At 40.5% G+C, this 16,674-nt stretch overlaps 1 protein-coding gene across 2 annotated transcripts in view; it reads left to right on the top strand.

The window, feature by feature from the left end:
* Positions 1-16,674, top strand: part of LY96 (lymphocyte antigen 96) — a 31,925-nt gene that overhangs the window by 14,375 nt on the left and 876 nt on the right. For both annotated transcript variants that reach the window (XM_082363647.1, XM_082363648.1), the window contains exons 2-3: positions 1,582-1,671; positions 6,328-6,456. In XM_082363647.1, the coding sequence (XP_082219773.1) occupies positions 1,582-1,671; positions 6,328-6,456 (219 nt within the window). The remainder of the gene's footprint in view (positions 1-1,581; positions 1,672-6,327; positions 6,457-16,674) is intronic.

Genomic DNA, 16,674 nt, shown 5'->3' with positions numbered 1-16,674 from the left:
TTGATAGAAATGTATTGACTCTATAGATTGCTTTGGGTAATATGGACATTTTAATAACATTAATTCTTCCAATCAATGAACATAAGATAGTTTTCCATTTGTTTGTGTCTTGTTTAATTTCTTTCATCAATGTTTTGTAGTTTTCAGCATACAAGTCTTTCACAAACTCCTTAGGTAAGTTTAATCCTAGATATTTTATTCTTTTGGTGCTATTGTAAATGGGATTGTTTTCCTAATTTCCTTTTTGTATAGTTCATTGTTAGTGTATAGAAATGCAACTGATATTTTGGATTTTGATTTTGTATCCTGTAACTTTACTGAATTTTTTGATTAGTTCTGACAATTTTTAATGGAGTTTTTAGGGTTTTCTAGATATAAAATTATGTCATCTGCAAACAGAAAATTTTACTTCTTCTTTTCTGATTTGGATGCCTTTTATTTATTTTTCTTACCTAATTCATCTGGCTAGGACTTCCAGTACTATGTTGAGAGTGGGTATCCTTGCCTTGCTTCTGATCTTAGAGGAAAAACTTTTAGTTTTTCACTGTTGGGTATGATGTTAACTATGGACTTTTCGTATATGACCTTCATTATGTTGAGGCCATTTCCTCTAATTCTAGTTTGTTGAGAGTTTTTATCATGAAAGGATGTTGAATTTTGTCCTCTATTGAGATGGTCATGCGATTTTTATTCTTCATTCTATTAATGTGGCATATCACATTAATTGATTTTTGTGTGTTAGACCATCCTTGCATCCCACGGATAAATGCCTCTTAGTCATGGTATATGATCCTCTTAATGTGCTGTTGAATTCAGTTTGCTAATATTTTGTGAGGATTTTTGCATCTAAACTCATTAGGGATATTGGCTTATAGTTTTCTTGTAGTGTCTTTGTCTTGCCTTACTATCAGGGTAATGCTAGCCTCATAAAATGAGTTTGGAAGGGTGCCCTCCTCTTCATTTTTTTGGAAGAGTTTGAGAAGGGTTGGTGTTAATTCTGACTTAAATGTTTTGTAGAATTCTCCTGTAAAGCCATCTGGTCCTGGACTTTTCTTTGGGAAATTTTTGATTACTGATTCAGTCTCCTTACTAGTTATAACACTGTTCAGACTTTCTTTCTTTAGTCCTCTGGGGATCTCCTTGGAAAATGTGGGGCTCTGAATGCATGAACCAATCTCTTCTCTCTGAGTGAAATTGAGGGGTAGGTTATCTCTTCCTAATTATGCTATGCCAGCAGCAGTGTCTCTTGTGAGAGGTGTCCCGAACCTCAGTACTGAATTGGTGAGTCTGGTTTTACATTCTCCTGGATGCAGGAAACTTTCGGTTGGTTTCTGATTTCTCACAAAGGGAAATTGTCCGTAAATTTTTGCTGAACTGGTGTGTTGGTCAAGGGAAGGAGGACTTTTTACTCTACCATCTGGCTGACTTCACTCCTCTGGGGAGGGAGATATTTTTAACTACCCTCAATTTTTCTCATTATAAAATTTTAATGCTAAAGGTAGTTTTGGGGAGCTGATATTCAGAATACTTATTGTAAATGATTTATAGTAATTTTATTGACATTTTCTTTCTTCCATTTAGATAACTTGAAATTCCCTATTTCAGTAAATTCTGATCCCTGTATAACATTGAAGGGAGGCCGTGGAAATCTGTATCTTTACTACATTCCAAGTAAGTCCAAAGTTTTGTTTTTGTAGATCAATTAAAAGGGTTCCAGAAATATCAATGAAAAATGATGGTGTTCTAAATGTATGTGTATTAGTTTTCTCTTGCTATGTAACAAATTATCACAATCTTAATGGCTTAAAACAGGACATATTCTTTATCTCATAGTCTTTGTATATCAATAGTCTGGGTATGGCTTACCTGTGTCAGCTTCAGGAGGTCTCCCACAAGGCTGCAATCAAGGTGTTGGCCAGGGTTTCTTCTGAAGGCTCAACTAGGGAAGGACCCAATTCTAAGCTTATGTGGTCGTTGACAGTGTTCAGTTTCTGTCTGACTGTTGGCCAGCCCTCAGTTCCTTGTCATGTGGGCCTTTTCATCATGGCTTCTTGTTTCATTGAAGTTAGCAAGGGGGACAGTTAACTAACAAGATAGAAGTCACAGTCTTATGTAGCCTAATGATGAAAGTGCCACCCTATCACCTTTGCTGTATTCTGTTTGTTAGAAGCAAGTCACTAGGCTAGCTTACACTCATGAGGAGGGATTACATAATGGCATGGTAAAAATTGAAATAATTTGAAACTTCTAACCATCTGCTAGGTATATCCATTGTCAATCATTAGATATTCAGCTGATAAGTAAACTTGGGTTTCCATGAGTCAAGGATTTGTGTATGAGCAAGCCAGGACTTTTTTTCCTAGAGGTGACCTTTCTAGAAAAAAATATGATGATGATGATGATATGAAAAAAGGCAATGATTTTTGTTTTGTGTTATTTCTTCTTTTTCCTCTCTATGAGTTTACTTGCCATCATCTTATAAAAGTTAATTGGGTGATGGTGATAGCATTGGGCTGGATCTGAGTGTTTGTGAAAACACACAAAACTTTCATCCTCTCCTACTGGTCAGCTGTTGCCTGTAAGGATCCCAGGAAATTCAGTTGTAATCATCATCATTATCATTATTGTTTTCATTTTCACTATTATCATTTACATCCTAGCTTATATTTGGCGCTTATACTTTAAAATGTGCTTTTACATAAATAAGCTAAAGAAACATATCACCCTGATTTTAGTTCTCCAGCTTACAGGAAAAAAGGTAGTTGAGAATCTAGAAATGATAGACAATAAACTTATGCTTTAATTTCCCTGAAAACCTGTATCTTGACACTTTGTTTCTGCATTCATTTATTCATTAAAAAATACTTAGTAAATGTATAGTTCATTTCAAGTATTATGCTAGGTGCTGTGATTTCATTGATAAATAAGACATTCTCTTGACCTTCAAGAATCTCTCAGCGCAATAGGAGAGACAGATGTGTAGATAATATAGTATGATAAGTGAAATGATAGCAATAAGGCTTAGTGGTAGCACAGAGGAAAGAACAATGAGCTACTTGCTCCACTTTCTTGGCCAAGGGTGAAATAAATAATCTAAACTTTTTTTTTTTTAATTGAAGTATAGTTGATTTATAATACTATATTAATTTCAGGTGTACAACATAGTGCTTCAGTACTTTTACAGATTATACTCCATTTAAAGTTATTACAAAATAATGGCTATATTTCCCTGTTCTATATGATATATCCTTGTTGCTTATTTTATACATAGTAGTTTGTATCTCTTAATCCCCTAAAATAATCTAAATTTTTGCCCAACGAAGGCTCTACAATTTCTTCCTCTTTTCTCAGGTTTTGTTTTCTGGTCGATGTGGTGTGCTTTACCTCTAGGTGCTTGCAAAAGTGATTATTTACATAATGAATGACCTCATTTTCAAGTGATCCCCTTCCCCTTACACACAGGAAGCAGGCCTTCCAGACCCAAGTAATAATAATACAGCACAGTTTCACTTAGGGTTCTCTGAAAAGCAGATACCAAGAAGGAATTAGACATACAAAGGATATTTTGGGGGGAAATGTTTGTGAACAATAAAGGAAAGAGGAAGCTAGAGCAGGCAAGGAGAGGATGCAGATAGAGGTGTTGGTCTGATACCTTTGAAATGAGAGAGAAGGAAGGATAATTTGGTAGGATGGTCATCAGACCAAAATGCATCCCTGAGACATCCTCAGCCAGGTCAGTGGGGAGTCTTAGAGCAAAGATAGCCTGTCACATGTGTCCCATGATAGGCAGGAGTAGGCTGGCTCTAGTGTCCTTGTTGTGCTCTGTCGTTATAGGAGCAGACTGTTAGGGTCTGGCCTCCGGATGAGTGCTAAGATATATCTGAAAGTGCAGTAGCTGATGGCTGTCTGCCCACTGCCCTCCTCCCCACAGATTCTTTGGAAGGGAGTCTTAAGCAGCACACCTCCATGGTCACCGCAAATACCCTAATCACTTACTAAATATGACATTTATATAACATGATATTAATTCAGTAATGAAAGAATTATTTAGTCATGTTTTTTTTATAATGCTTTGCAGTTATGACCTGAGTTTCCCTAGAATATACTAGAACATCTGTATAAAATGTGGGCCACATTCATAGAAATCAACCTTATTTTTGTAGCCCTATCTCTACTTAAATTCAGTGAGAGCTATAAGAGCAATCTTGTACCAAAAATAGGTTGGGAATGGAAATGATTTGAGACTTCATAGCCTTGCTAATAAATTATATGTCACTATTAACTAATTGACATATACAGCTGGATCATAAGCCTTCCTCAAAGTTATTTCCAGAAGTTCCCAAAGTTGTGTTAGGTGAGCTCAAAAACAGTCTTCTTTGCTAAACCCCCGAGAGCCACCATGTTTCTTGTCTCTCACTCCAACACCCACATTGATATCTCTGGCCTGCTGAGCCACGCAAGTGGTACCTCACTTCAACCACTGTTCACGTGCCTAACATGACCACAGTGATATCTAAGGGCAAGAAGCTTCTCAAGATGTAAAGGGTTGAGATGTCAAAGCAGCATTTCCTTTCTTGGAATCATTGAAGACTGGAATCATAGTGTGTTCCACCCAGAAATGGAAGAAGATTCTTTGTTCTGCATTATCATTGGATGCCACGCTACCATGTGCTTGTATCTCAAGGCACCCCTTGTGAAAACAGCTATTCAACTTCTGTACACATCCCTGCTTTGAGAAAGGTTCAGGTCCATGTCCATGGCGTGGGCCACGGGGCCACTGTTTGAAACAGACTGTATAACGTTCTTCTTCTCTACGCTTTACCCTGAAAGTAGAGAAGTGGAGACAAATAAGGAAGTTTGGTGGTACTTTAGGCTCAGAGTAACGAGAGCCTGCATTAAGATAGTGGTAATGCGGATAAAAGGGACGCAAGTAGGATTGACCGGGATTAGGAATTCTAGTGCTGATTTGGTAATGAAGATAAGGAAATCAATTTTGGATCTTTTGGGTGTGGTAATAAGTGACATTTGAGTAGAGATATTGAATGCACACAGGGGACAGATGCTTAAAAGAAAAGTTGAGATTAAAGATGATGATTTGGGAGTTATTACCCTATGTGGTATTTAAAGCTGGGGAGAGTGTGCAGTGTGAAAACTGAGAAGCACTGAGATTAGAATCCTAAGAAAGATGAGTCAGTGAGCTAGACTGGGGAGAGGAGTCAGAACGGTTGGAGGACAAGAAGAGAGCGGTAGCACCAACACCAAAGGAAGGACAGGGTTTTGAGGAAGGAGCTGGCAGTTCTGTTCTGCACAGCCAAGGTCAAGGTAAAGATGGAAAAAATTTTTTTAATTTTTATTATGACTACAATGAGTCATGGTGACTTTGTTAGAAAAATACTTTCCATGAGGTAGTGGTTACAATAATTGTTTTCATTATAAAAAAGATTGTGCATCTTGTCCAGTTGGACCAACTGAGTAACTTAGAAGAGTTGAGCAAAATGCATTTCTTCCTGGAATTTTCCATCTTCATTGGTAATAAAGAGATCCTGAGGAAATAATAAATAGCTCATCTATTTAATTTTTAATCAAAAGGTTCAATTTTGTTCTCCAAGAAATCTTTCATCAAAACAACCTTCCTGGGCTTCCCTGGTGGCGCAGTGGTTGAGAATCTGCCTGCCAATGCAGGGGACACGGGTTCGAGCCCTGGTCTGGGAAGATCCCACAGGCCGCGGAGCAACTGGGCCCGTGAACCACAACTGCTGAGCCTGCGCATCTGGAGCCTGTGCTCCGCAACGGGAGAGGCCGCGATAGTGAGAGACCCGCGCGCCGCGATGAAGAGTGGCCCCCACTTGCCGCAGCTAGAGAAAGCCCTAGCACAGAAACGAAGACCCAACATAGCAATCAATCAATCAATCAATCAATAAATCTTTAAAAAAACAAAAAACAAAAAAACAAAAAAACCAACCTTCCTTTCCCTTCCCTCTCTTTTGAATTTCCTAGTGGAACTATGACTACAACTGGAAATTTTATATTTTCATTTGATAGTTTTCTCAAAAATATAGGTTATTCTATTTTTAGGCATAGCCCACATAATTCTCACTGTGGAACAGCCTATTTGATTACAATCAACTAGTGGCCCTGTCAGAACTTCAGTTTTCTCATCTACAAAACAGGATAATAATATCCACATTATGGGTAGTTGTCATAATTAAATGAAATAATGTAGGAAAAGCACAGGGCATATTTTAAGTATACAGTAAATGTTGGTTATTAAATATTTATTAAAAAATACCTTATTTGAGGGGCTAATGAAATTTTTTTCTTTTTAAGGAAGAGACTTAAAAAGCTTATATTTCAATATCTATGTATCTTTTAAGTCCGTGAATTTCCCAGTGCGCAAAGAAGTTATTTGCCGAGGATCTGATGATGATTATTCTTTTTGCAGAGCTCTGAAGGGAGGTAAGCATTCAATTCATATTACCCTCAGAATAGAGTATAATACCTTATGAGAACGCTATGAAAATAAAATATGTTAAAAATGTGAAGCTCCTTTTCTGATAATAATTCTTTATTTCCATCCAAAGTTTTTCTTTTAGCAGTTTAAACAATATTTTACAATTATGTGACTGGATTATTATTAAGATGACACTTATTTGGTGTGTTTGAAGGGATATTAAAATTTTTACCTTGTTCAGATTAATACTGTATATTTACCTTTGGTTATGTTCTCTTTTTCTAAACATTGCATTTATTATTTTTCATAAAAACACAATAGATTTTTCTATGCAGTTACATTCGTTCCTTCAGTGTCTTTTCTCCCTTTTTATCCACCCTGCAATTATTCACAGAATCATAAAATTTCAAACTTTAGGAACTTAAAGGTCACTTACTGTAAACCCATGAATTTTTCCTTAATAATTTTTAAACTAGTATTTTAAATAGTTTAAAAAATTCTATATATCATATTGTCACATTACCAAAAATTAGAAAATGAAAACAATCAAAAAGTCACAGAATCAAAAAATTCTATAATCATATTGTCACATTACCAAAAATTAGAAAATGAAAACAATCAAAAAGTCACAGAATCATATTTCTAAGAACATTTTGGTGTATTTTGTTCTCATTTTAAAATTCATGCATATTGTTATGCAGTTGTAAGTATACTGTACTATAATTATTTTCTTTTTAAAAATTAATTAATTATTTGACCAGATAATGCATGTGGTTTAAAAATCAGAGTATAAATGTTACATAATGAAACATCTCCCTTAGTGGGTATGCCCTGGTTTACTTAACTATTTTCCTATTAGACATTTAGTTTTCCTCTGATATTTTTACTATTATAAATAATATAATGCATATATAAATATTCTCATATTTTAGATTTGAATATTCTCATGTTTGGAAGAAGGAGTTAACACATAACTCCAAGGGAGATTCCTGAGCTTAAATGGTTTGAATCTATGTGGTTTTGTTTACATAAGGCCGAATTGCTTTTCTGAAAGATTGTATCAGTTTATACATTGTACCACCGCCAATGTATACATATAGTAGTTTAATCTCTTGTCTTGTTAACATCGGGCATTATCATTTTATTTTTTAAAATTTTTATTGGGGTATAATTGCTTTACAATGGCGTGTTAGTTTCTGCTTTATAATAAAGTGAATCAGCTATACGTATACATATATCCCCATATCTCTTCCCTCTTGCATCTCCCTCCCACCCTCCCTATCCCACCCCTCTAGGTGGTCACAAAGCACTGAGCTGACCTCCCTGTGCTATGCAGCTGCTTCCCACTAGCTATGTGTTTTACATTTGGTAGTGTATATATGTCCATGCCACTCTCTCACTTCGTCCCAGCTTACCCTTCCCCCTCCCCGTGTCCTCAAGTCCATTCTCTATGTCTTCAGAACCATTTATTTTTAGATTCCATATATATGTGTTAGCATACGGTATTTGTTTTTCTCTTTCTGACTTCCTTCACTCTGTATGACAGTCTCTAGGTCCATCCACGTCACTACAAATAACTCAATTTCGTTTCTTTTTATGGCTGAGTAATATTCCATTGTATATATGTGCCACATCTTCTTTATCCATTCATTTGTCGATGGACACTTAGGTTGCTTCCATGTCCTGGCTATTGTAAGTAGAGCTGCAATGAACATTGTGGTACATGACTCTTTTTGAATTATGGTTTTCTCAGGGTATAGGGCATTATCATTTTAAAAAAGAAGTTTTTAAAAAACTTTATTAGGTTAAAAAACTTAAGCCTAATTGTTTTTTATTAACATTTTAAAAATTACTATTGCAGTTGAATGTTTTCCCCTATAATTATTTACCATTAACCAGTGCCCTCTCTTGTTTAAAAAAAGATTTCAGGTAGTTTACATGCATATGTTAATTTGAGCAACATAACATAAATTAGATAGACAAAAATTAGATGGGACAAAAATGGAAAATAAGGGTAGAGAATTAATGGAATGAGAGTAATATAAAAATTCTTAACAGAAAGGCTTATACTTGCTTTGACAGGGACATCAATTGGATTATACATTTTTTAGCAGTCAATAAAAAAAAAAGTTTCTGGGAGTTCCCTGGCGGTCCAGTGGTTGGAACTCTGCGCTTTCACTGCCAAGGGCCCACATTCGATCCCTGGTTGGGGAACTAAGATCCCACAGGCTGTGCAGTGTGGCCAAAAAAAAAAGTTTCTAAGTAAACCAATCTGCTTGCTATGCAAATGAAGCTTCAAGATATGTCTCCCAGCCAACCAACTCTCCGCATCTCTAACTTGTCTGCCACCCCCAAGCCACATACACATTGTGGAGCTGGCATTGCTTATGAGTCTGGGCTCAGAGCCATAAACACCTGAGTCTATGTCCCAGCTTTTCCACCTATCAGCAATGTGACCTTGGGTGTTATTTAACCTCTATCAACCTCGTTTTCCTCATCTGGGAAATGGCAACGGTGAAACCTATTTTACATGGTTTTAAGGATTAAATTAGAGAATGTGTGTTAAAAAGCTTAGTACAGTGCTCAGCGTGAGAATTCAAGAATTATGGTGATTAAGTATTCATGTGCATAATCGGATCCTTCTTTTGTTCCTGACTTTATAGTCCTGTCATTTTTATAAGTGAGGAAACCGATGTCTGCAGTGGTTCAGTAATGTGCCCTTGGTCATTTGGAGATCTGGTAATGGAGAAGCCTCCTAACTCTTAAGAAGTACTCTTCCACTGGCCATGCTTTCTTTCCCTTTGAAAGAAATCCTCGGGACTTCCCTGGTGGTCCAGTGCTTAGGACTCCACGCTTCCACTGCAGGGGGCATGGGTTCGATCCCTGGTCAGGGAACTAAGATCCCGCAAGCCTGCACTGTGGCCTAAAAAAAAAAAAAAAAAGAAACCAAAACAACAACAACAAAAAAGTGAAAGAAATCCTCTTGGTAGATTACTGTTGTTTAAAAAGTGTCCATTTCTCTCATACAACAGCTTTACAATTATTTCACTTAATCTCTGTGGGATTATGTTGACATTTATGTGAATTTTCAAAGTTTCACTTTCTTGAGATCAAAGATGTATCAGACTCAACCCAGCCTGCCTGCTTCTTCCCACCTCCCCTCCCTGCCTTCCACAAACATCTGTTGAACCTAATTTGAGCGAGTCATGATTTAGGTTGTGGTGATCCAAAGTTGAATGATAGGTTCTCCCTCTTCAGAAGGTCACTCTGTTCTGGGAAAAATAGTCATGGGAACAAATGTTACAAGGAAATGTCATAAATGCTAATAGATTATATGCTCTTAGTCTTAACTGCATGGTTACCAATTTACTGTGACAGGAGAACTCAGATAAGCCTTCAGAGAGTCTTTTATTAGAATCTTGAGTCTGAGAACATCAGAGAGTGAGGAAAAAGGACATCCCCTGAGAGGAAACAGCATATGCAAACGTATCTAGCCATGAAGGAATATGTTTTATTTGGGGAGTAGCTTTTTTGTAGCTGGAGCAGAATGTGTTTGTGGGGAATTGCTGGAGGTGAGCCTAGAAAAGGGGGAAGGAGCCAACATGTAAGTCATGCATAAAATATTGGCCTGCACCTTGTTGTTAGTGGGTGGGGATGACCCACTGAGATTTCCATTTTTGCAGATAACTAGGGTCCTTATGGAAGTATTACCGACCAGTGTTCTTAGCCTTCCCTGATCGATAGAAATTGATAAGAGGGACTTCCCTGGTGACGCAGTGGTTAAGAATCTGCCTGCCAATGCAGGGGACACGGGTTCGAGCCCTGGTCCGGGAAGATCCCACATGCCGCGGAGCATCTAAGCCCGTGCGCCACAACTACTGAGCCTGTGCGCTAGAGCCCGCGAGCCACAACGACTGAGCCTGCGCTCTAGAGTCCGTGTGCCACAGCTGCTGAAGCCCGCGCGCCTAGAGCCCGAGCTCTGCAACAAGAGAAGCCACTGCAGTGAGAAGCCTGCGCACCGCAACAAAGAGTAGCCCCCGCTAGTAACAGATTCCCTTGCTCATTCCCCGAGAAGGGGTGGGCGAGCTTGTTTCTTATATGGGGTGACGGTAGGCGTGTGTCCAGGGGTCGGCCGGAGGCGTGGCTTAGGTGGTCTGCCCACCCCTTAGGTGGTGGTGTGTGCAGGGCGCATGCACAGTACCCTGCTTTTGCTCCCGACACCCGGTTTTTGTTTCCGGCTCTTCAGAAGTGGCAGTTGGGGTTTTTTTTGGCCTTTTTGTATCTTGTTGTCCATAATTTGCCCTGACTGGGCCTGCATGCAGTTATTTTTCCTCCCTTACAGTTTCTCTATGATTTGTTGCTGGAGGAGACGTTAGTCCAGGTGCAAGCACTGCAGCAAAGGGTCCCAGGTCCCAGCCTGTCTCAAAAGGAGGTGGGGTTGGCTGAGGCAAGAAACTTGGACGGAAGGAAACACAGCTGGGAGGCTGTGTGAGGGACCACGAGGGCGGCCCTGGGAGTAAAGAGGAGGAGACGGAAGAGAGCGTATTGAGGAACAGGACAGGCAGGAAGTGCTGACTGATCTCATGTGGCAGGCAAACATTAGATAAATCAGGAACTGCTCCAGGGCCGTTGACTGGATGGACGGAAGTGCCATTATCAGAAATGATGTGTGCAAGAGGAAGGGGCAGATTTTTAAAGGATAACGAGTTCTGGTTTGGCACGTTGGGCTCAAGGTCATTTGGGAACATTCAAATAAACATGTCCATCTGGCAGCCAAATATATGGGCTTAGAGCTCAGGACATTCTGATTTAAGAAGCATTAATGCTGTCAACCGTCCCTTGAAAATTTGGGAAGCAAATGAGTACGGAACATACTTACCAACTTTTAAAATAACTTGCCTTTCTGTTGTCGTTACAAAGGTCATACATTTTTAGGATATGATATTTAGAAAATATGGGCAAGTGAACATAAAATAAAAATTACACATAATCATTCCACTTCTTTTATTTTTTAAAAATATTTATTTAATTAATTAATTTATTTTGGCTGCGCCGGGTCTTAGTTGAGGCACGTGGGATCTTCGTTGCGGCATATGGACTCCTTAGCTGCGGCGTGCATGTGGGATCTAGTTCCCTGACCAGGGATCGAACCTGGGCCCCTGAATTGGGAGCACAGAGTCTTACCCACTGGACCACGAGGGAAGTCCCTCCACTTCTTATACACACACACACACACACACACACACACACACACACACACCCCTTCATTTCTTTCAAAAACACGTTTATGAATAAATAAATGGATATTTCAAAGGTGTTTTAAACTTAATAAGTCTGTTAGCCCTACTTTCAGAATTTTGCAAGGGTTGCTGTAACAAGGTACCACAAACTGGGTGGCTTAGAACAATAGAGATTTATCATTTAACAGTTCTGTAAGCTAGAAGTCTGAGATCAAGGTGCTGGTAGGGCTGTGCTCCCTCTGAAGGCTCTCGGGAAGGATCTGCTCCAGGCCTCTCTCCTAGGATCTGGCGGCCCCAGGAGACTCTTGCCTTGTAGATGACCATCGTCTTCCTGTGCCTTCATGTGGTCTTCCCTCTATGAATGTCAGTCTGCATGTCCAAATTTCCCCTTTTCATAAAGACACAGTCGTATTCAATTAGGGCCCACCTTAATTACTTCATCTTAATTTGACCGTCTGCAAAGATCCTATTTCCAAATAAGGCCATATTCACAGGTACTGGGGGTTAGGACTTGAATAGATCTTTTGGGGGGACACTGTGCAACCCCTTAATACCATCCGAGGCTTGGGTCCTGCGTCCTGCATAGTTGCCAGGAGACCTGGACTGGACCACCAGTGAGCTGCGTGGATCCCTTCTGGGAAGAGCAGAGAAGGGCCTAAGCTGAGGTTCTGTCTTCCTTTTCTCTGACTCTGCCTTGGTTCTCTCTTGGCGCCTTCACGAGGCTTCAAGCTAACTTCCCGTAAGAGGAGAGTGGGAGATACGTCTTTCTCGGAAAGAAAGACAAAACAGTTGAAAAAAGAGGGCTACTCCACAGAAGAGGTTAGAGCTCCTTCCCACGTGACCTGGTAAACATTTGGGCAGTTTCCCCAGGTAGAAATTTGGGAGTTACTTTTTTTTTTTTTTTTTTGGCTGCACAGTGTGGCATGCGGGATCTTAGTTCCCTGACCAGGGATTGAACCCGTGGCCCCTGCCGTGGAAGCTCCGAGTCTTAACCACTGGACCACCAGGGAAGTCCTTTGGGAGTTACTCTTGATTTCTTCCTCAAACTCAAGTCCCATCCATCTCCCTCCCTCCTACAAAGCTGATAGGGTTTGCTTCACAACCAGGGCCCCATACTCAGAAGGGCTTCACATTTGGGGTTTACTATTCTGGCATCACATTCTTGAGACGCTTAGTCATTTTATCTTTGAGCGTGTGTTTTGTACACAGAGTGTGTTGGGACAGTGGTGTATGTGCCCACCTCCCCTGGACCGGTTCTCGGCTTCCTGCTGCTCGCTACCTGCTGGCGCCCTGGGCCTGCCTGGCATCTCCACTCTCATCCCATCCAGTGACACCTGCCGCCCTGTGCCCCTGGTGGAGGCCTGGAGCAGGGAGGGTCAGGGCCAGGCATGGTATCCTGCAGTACCATGGGGGCTGGGGTATGGCAGTGGCCGCCCCACCTGGGCTGGCAGCACCGCGGCACTGTTTAGTGGGTGACTAGGTGGGGGCCAGACGGTCTCCCCCGCGGCAGGTAGCTCGTGGAAGTATTGCACAGAGGTTGCAAAACCTTTGAGGGTCACTTGTGCATCTGCAGGCCTGTGGTAAAGAAAGATGCCCGATTTGGCTTCCTTGCCCCGCTCTGGGGTATGAGGCATCTGGCAGCATGTGGGAGGGTGACCCTGTCAGGCAGCTGTCAGGCCCAGGCTTTGCACAGGTGTCCCCCCACCTCCCACCCCCAGGTCGTTGTGGAGCAGCCCCTGGGTGCCTGTGAGCTTCTACACTTACCTTGCGCCCTGTGCCAGGGAACATTCCCTCAGATTCTTTCATGCCTGGGGGACCTTCTCTTCCTCCTTCCAAACTTCCTGAGCCTGGCTTAGGTCACTTTCTCCTGACCAGCTTCAGGCACCTTCTGGGGATGAGCCACGAAATATAAATTGTGAAACTTCAGTGATTCTGCCTCAGAGTTAAATGCTCTGATATTTGTGTTTACGGTCGGCATTGTACAATATAAAGGGGAATGGTAAAATTCATGCTAATGATTAAAATTTTTGTTTTATTTTGAATACATTAAATAACAAACAAAAAATATGGCAGTGACTGTAGTTAGCGCTGCTGTGTGGTATATCTCTAAGTTGCTAAGAGAGTAGATCCTAAAAGCTCTTATCACAAGGAAAAAAACCATTTTTTTCTTTCTTTCTTTCTTTTTCTTTTTTTTTGGTTTTATGAGGTGATGGATTACCGTGATAATCGTTTTGCAGTGTATGTAGGTCAAGTTATTATGCTGTACACCTTAAATTTCTGTGCTATATGTCAATTATATCTCAATAAAATTGAAAGAAAAAAAATTTTTTAACTCATGGCAAGTAGAGAGAGAGGGAGAGAGAGACTATGGAAGAAAGGAAAAAACTTTGTATTTTAGTACCTTTAATGGATGTTTCCCCTGCTTTCTGAATAAGTGCCCTCCCATTTTCATTTTGTGCTTAGCCTTGCAAATTATGTAGCTGATCTGGGAGCCAGGTATGCAGGGACCAGGTAGTACCAAGAGCTGGAAATTCAAAAGTGACCAAAGCAAAGCCCCTGTCCTCATGGAGCTTGTAGGCCAGTGGAGGAAACAAGATGGTAACTAGGTCACGAAAGAAGATAAAGATGAAAGTGAAATAAGATTCAGTGTACGATAAGTGCTCTCAAGGAAAACAGCAGGATGACGAGACAGAGCATGATGAGGGAGGTTACCTGAGATGGAGGTCACGGGAGGCATTTACTTCCTCTTCCCTTCACCACTGTCACTGCCTCCTGGGCTCTCACGGGTCTCCCTGACTTTCAGTGCTCCCCTTAAATCCAGCTACTGTACAGTCGTGTGACTCATCTCTCTAAACAAACTCTGACCATTTCACATCCTTGGATGTTTCCCTATCACCTCCATTCTCTTAGTGTGGAACCTGAGCGCAGTCACGCTTACTTCTTCAGGTTTACTTCTTAGCACTCCTGCTGCTTCTTTGCTTTAATAACATTGAGCCCCTTGCAGGCATACGTGTAAGCTATACTGATTTTCGCCTTCCTGCCTTTGCTCCTCTTTTTCCAGCCACGTGGAATGTACCCCCTGCCTTCCTTCCCATCTTTTATGATGGTCCTACTGTCACAATAACAATAATATTAACATCAACTATAATATTCATAACATTATCATTATTATTCGCAAGATGCCATGGGAGGGGTGTCTAGAAAGGAGTAACATTTAATGTTATAATAAATGACATTTGAATGTTAATAACATTTAATGAGTGCTATGTTCCAGGCCTTGTTCTGAGCACTTACGTGTATTAACTTATATAGCCCTTGTGGACAAAGAATGTCACCTGCCATATCAGTAAACAGAGAATGTTGTGGCCATCAAGGCTTCAGCCACTGCAGCCGCCCCCTCCTTCCTCTCCCTTTTCCCCCACCGTGGTAGACTGTGAGGGGATTCAGGATGGAGAACACAGGATACCGGCCCTAGATAGTTAAGGTGCACATCAAAGGAATGATTCAGTGAGCCCAGACTCCTGCATCTTCCCATACATGGAAAAGTGCTAAATTCATGAACTTGAGAGGTCTGGTTTTTCTTTAATTAACAGTAATCTTTTGATGTTCCGACTATCTCAGTTTTTTTTGGAAAAACTTCTGTATATTCTGGCTCCTCGCTTACCTCTTTAGAGCAGTGCCTCAGAACTATCTGAGAGACTGTCTTCCAGGCTTAAGTCCTCAGTACGTCCACCGAATAAAACATAATTCTCAACTATAGGCTGTGCATTTTTTTCAGTTGACACCCTCATAATAATCCTACGGGGTAGGTGTCATTATCCACTGTCATTTCACTGAGGCACAGAGAAGTTAAGTGACTTGCCCAAGGTCACACACTGAGTAAGTAGAGGAGCTGGGATTCAAATCCAAGCAGTTCAGGTCCCAGAGCCATCACCCTTAACAAAAATGCTATCCTGCCTTTATCCTTACTGCATCTTTTCATTGCACATTGTATTTGGAATGGTTTCTTTGCATGTCTGTGTCCCCAAAAGACTTTAACTCTTTGAGGGAAAGGATGGTATTGTACTAACCCTTGTCTCCCCAGTCCCTGGTACATAGTAGGCTTTCGATAAATATTGGTTGAACTATTAAATTTGAACTGGATTAGCCTTGAATGAAAGATCGTAAGATCATGAAGATATGACCACTTTACTAAGTTCAAGAACCAACATCTTAATGTATTAGTACCCCTAATAAGAATACTCCCAGCAGCAAATAAATAAATGCTTATTTGTGAGAAATGAAGGTATAGATGTAGACATAATCTATTCATTTGCTGGTAAGGATTGTCTTTAGCCAACTTGGAGAAAAATAATCAATACAGTTTGCACTTGACTATATTACTTTAAGAAAGATTTTTGGTCAATACTGCTTTTGTTAGAGGTTCAGAACATTTCTCTTTCTATCCCTACCCTGTAAGTTCACTCCTTTGTTGTTTCTGACTGGGTCAGTGGAGTGTGGTTTTTCCTGCATTTCTGACTCTGTCCCACAGCTTCCTCAGGGCCAGGCCCATGGCTGTGCATTTCAACAGTGACTACATATCTAGGCTTCTCGGTGGTGGGATTGGAAGGAGCTTTGGTATCCTGGCTGCCTCCCAAATCTCTCCTCCACCTTTAGGAAGATTTTTCTTTATCATTCCCTGATAAGAGGCAGCAACAATAAATAAGCACATATGTAACTTGGGATGAAGCATATTAGCACTAGCTTGTTCATCATTCATTCATTATTGAGACCAGTGGGCCTTACAAGTTTGTATCTGCTAAGGGATGAGATACAGGCTGATACTGAGAGGGGCTCAGTGTGGCAGAGGGAGCCATAGGAGAATCGTAGCCAGGGTATAAGATTCATTATTTCTCTACAGTTTTGCTTGGGATTGCTTCTGCCAGTAGTAAAATTGTAAGAGGTGCACTCCGTACTACAAACAAACAAACAAACAAGCAAGCA

The sequence above is a fragment of the Balaenoptera borealis genome (genome assembly GCF_965194805.1).
Source record: "Balaenoptera borealis genome assembly, chromosome: 17".
Lineage (NCBI taxonomy): Eukaryota > Metazoa > Chordata > Mammalia > Artiodactyla > Balaenopteridae > Balaenoptera > Balaenoptera borealis.
This window is presented reverse-complemented; position numbering and strand designations above follow the sequence as displayed.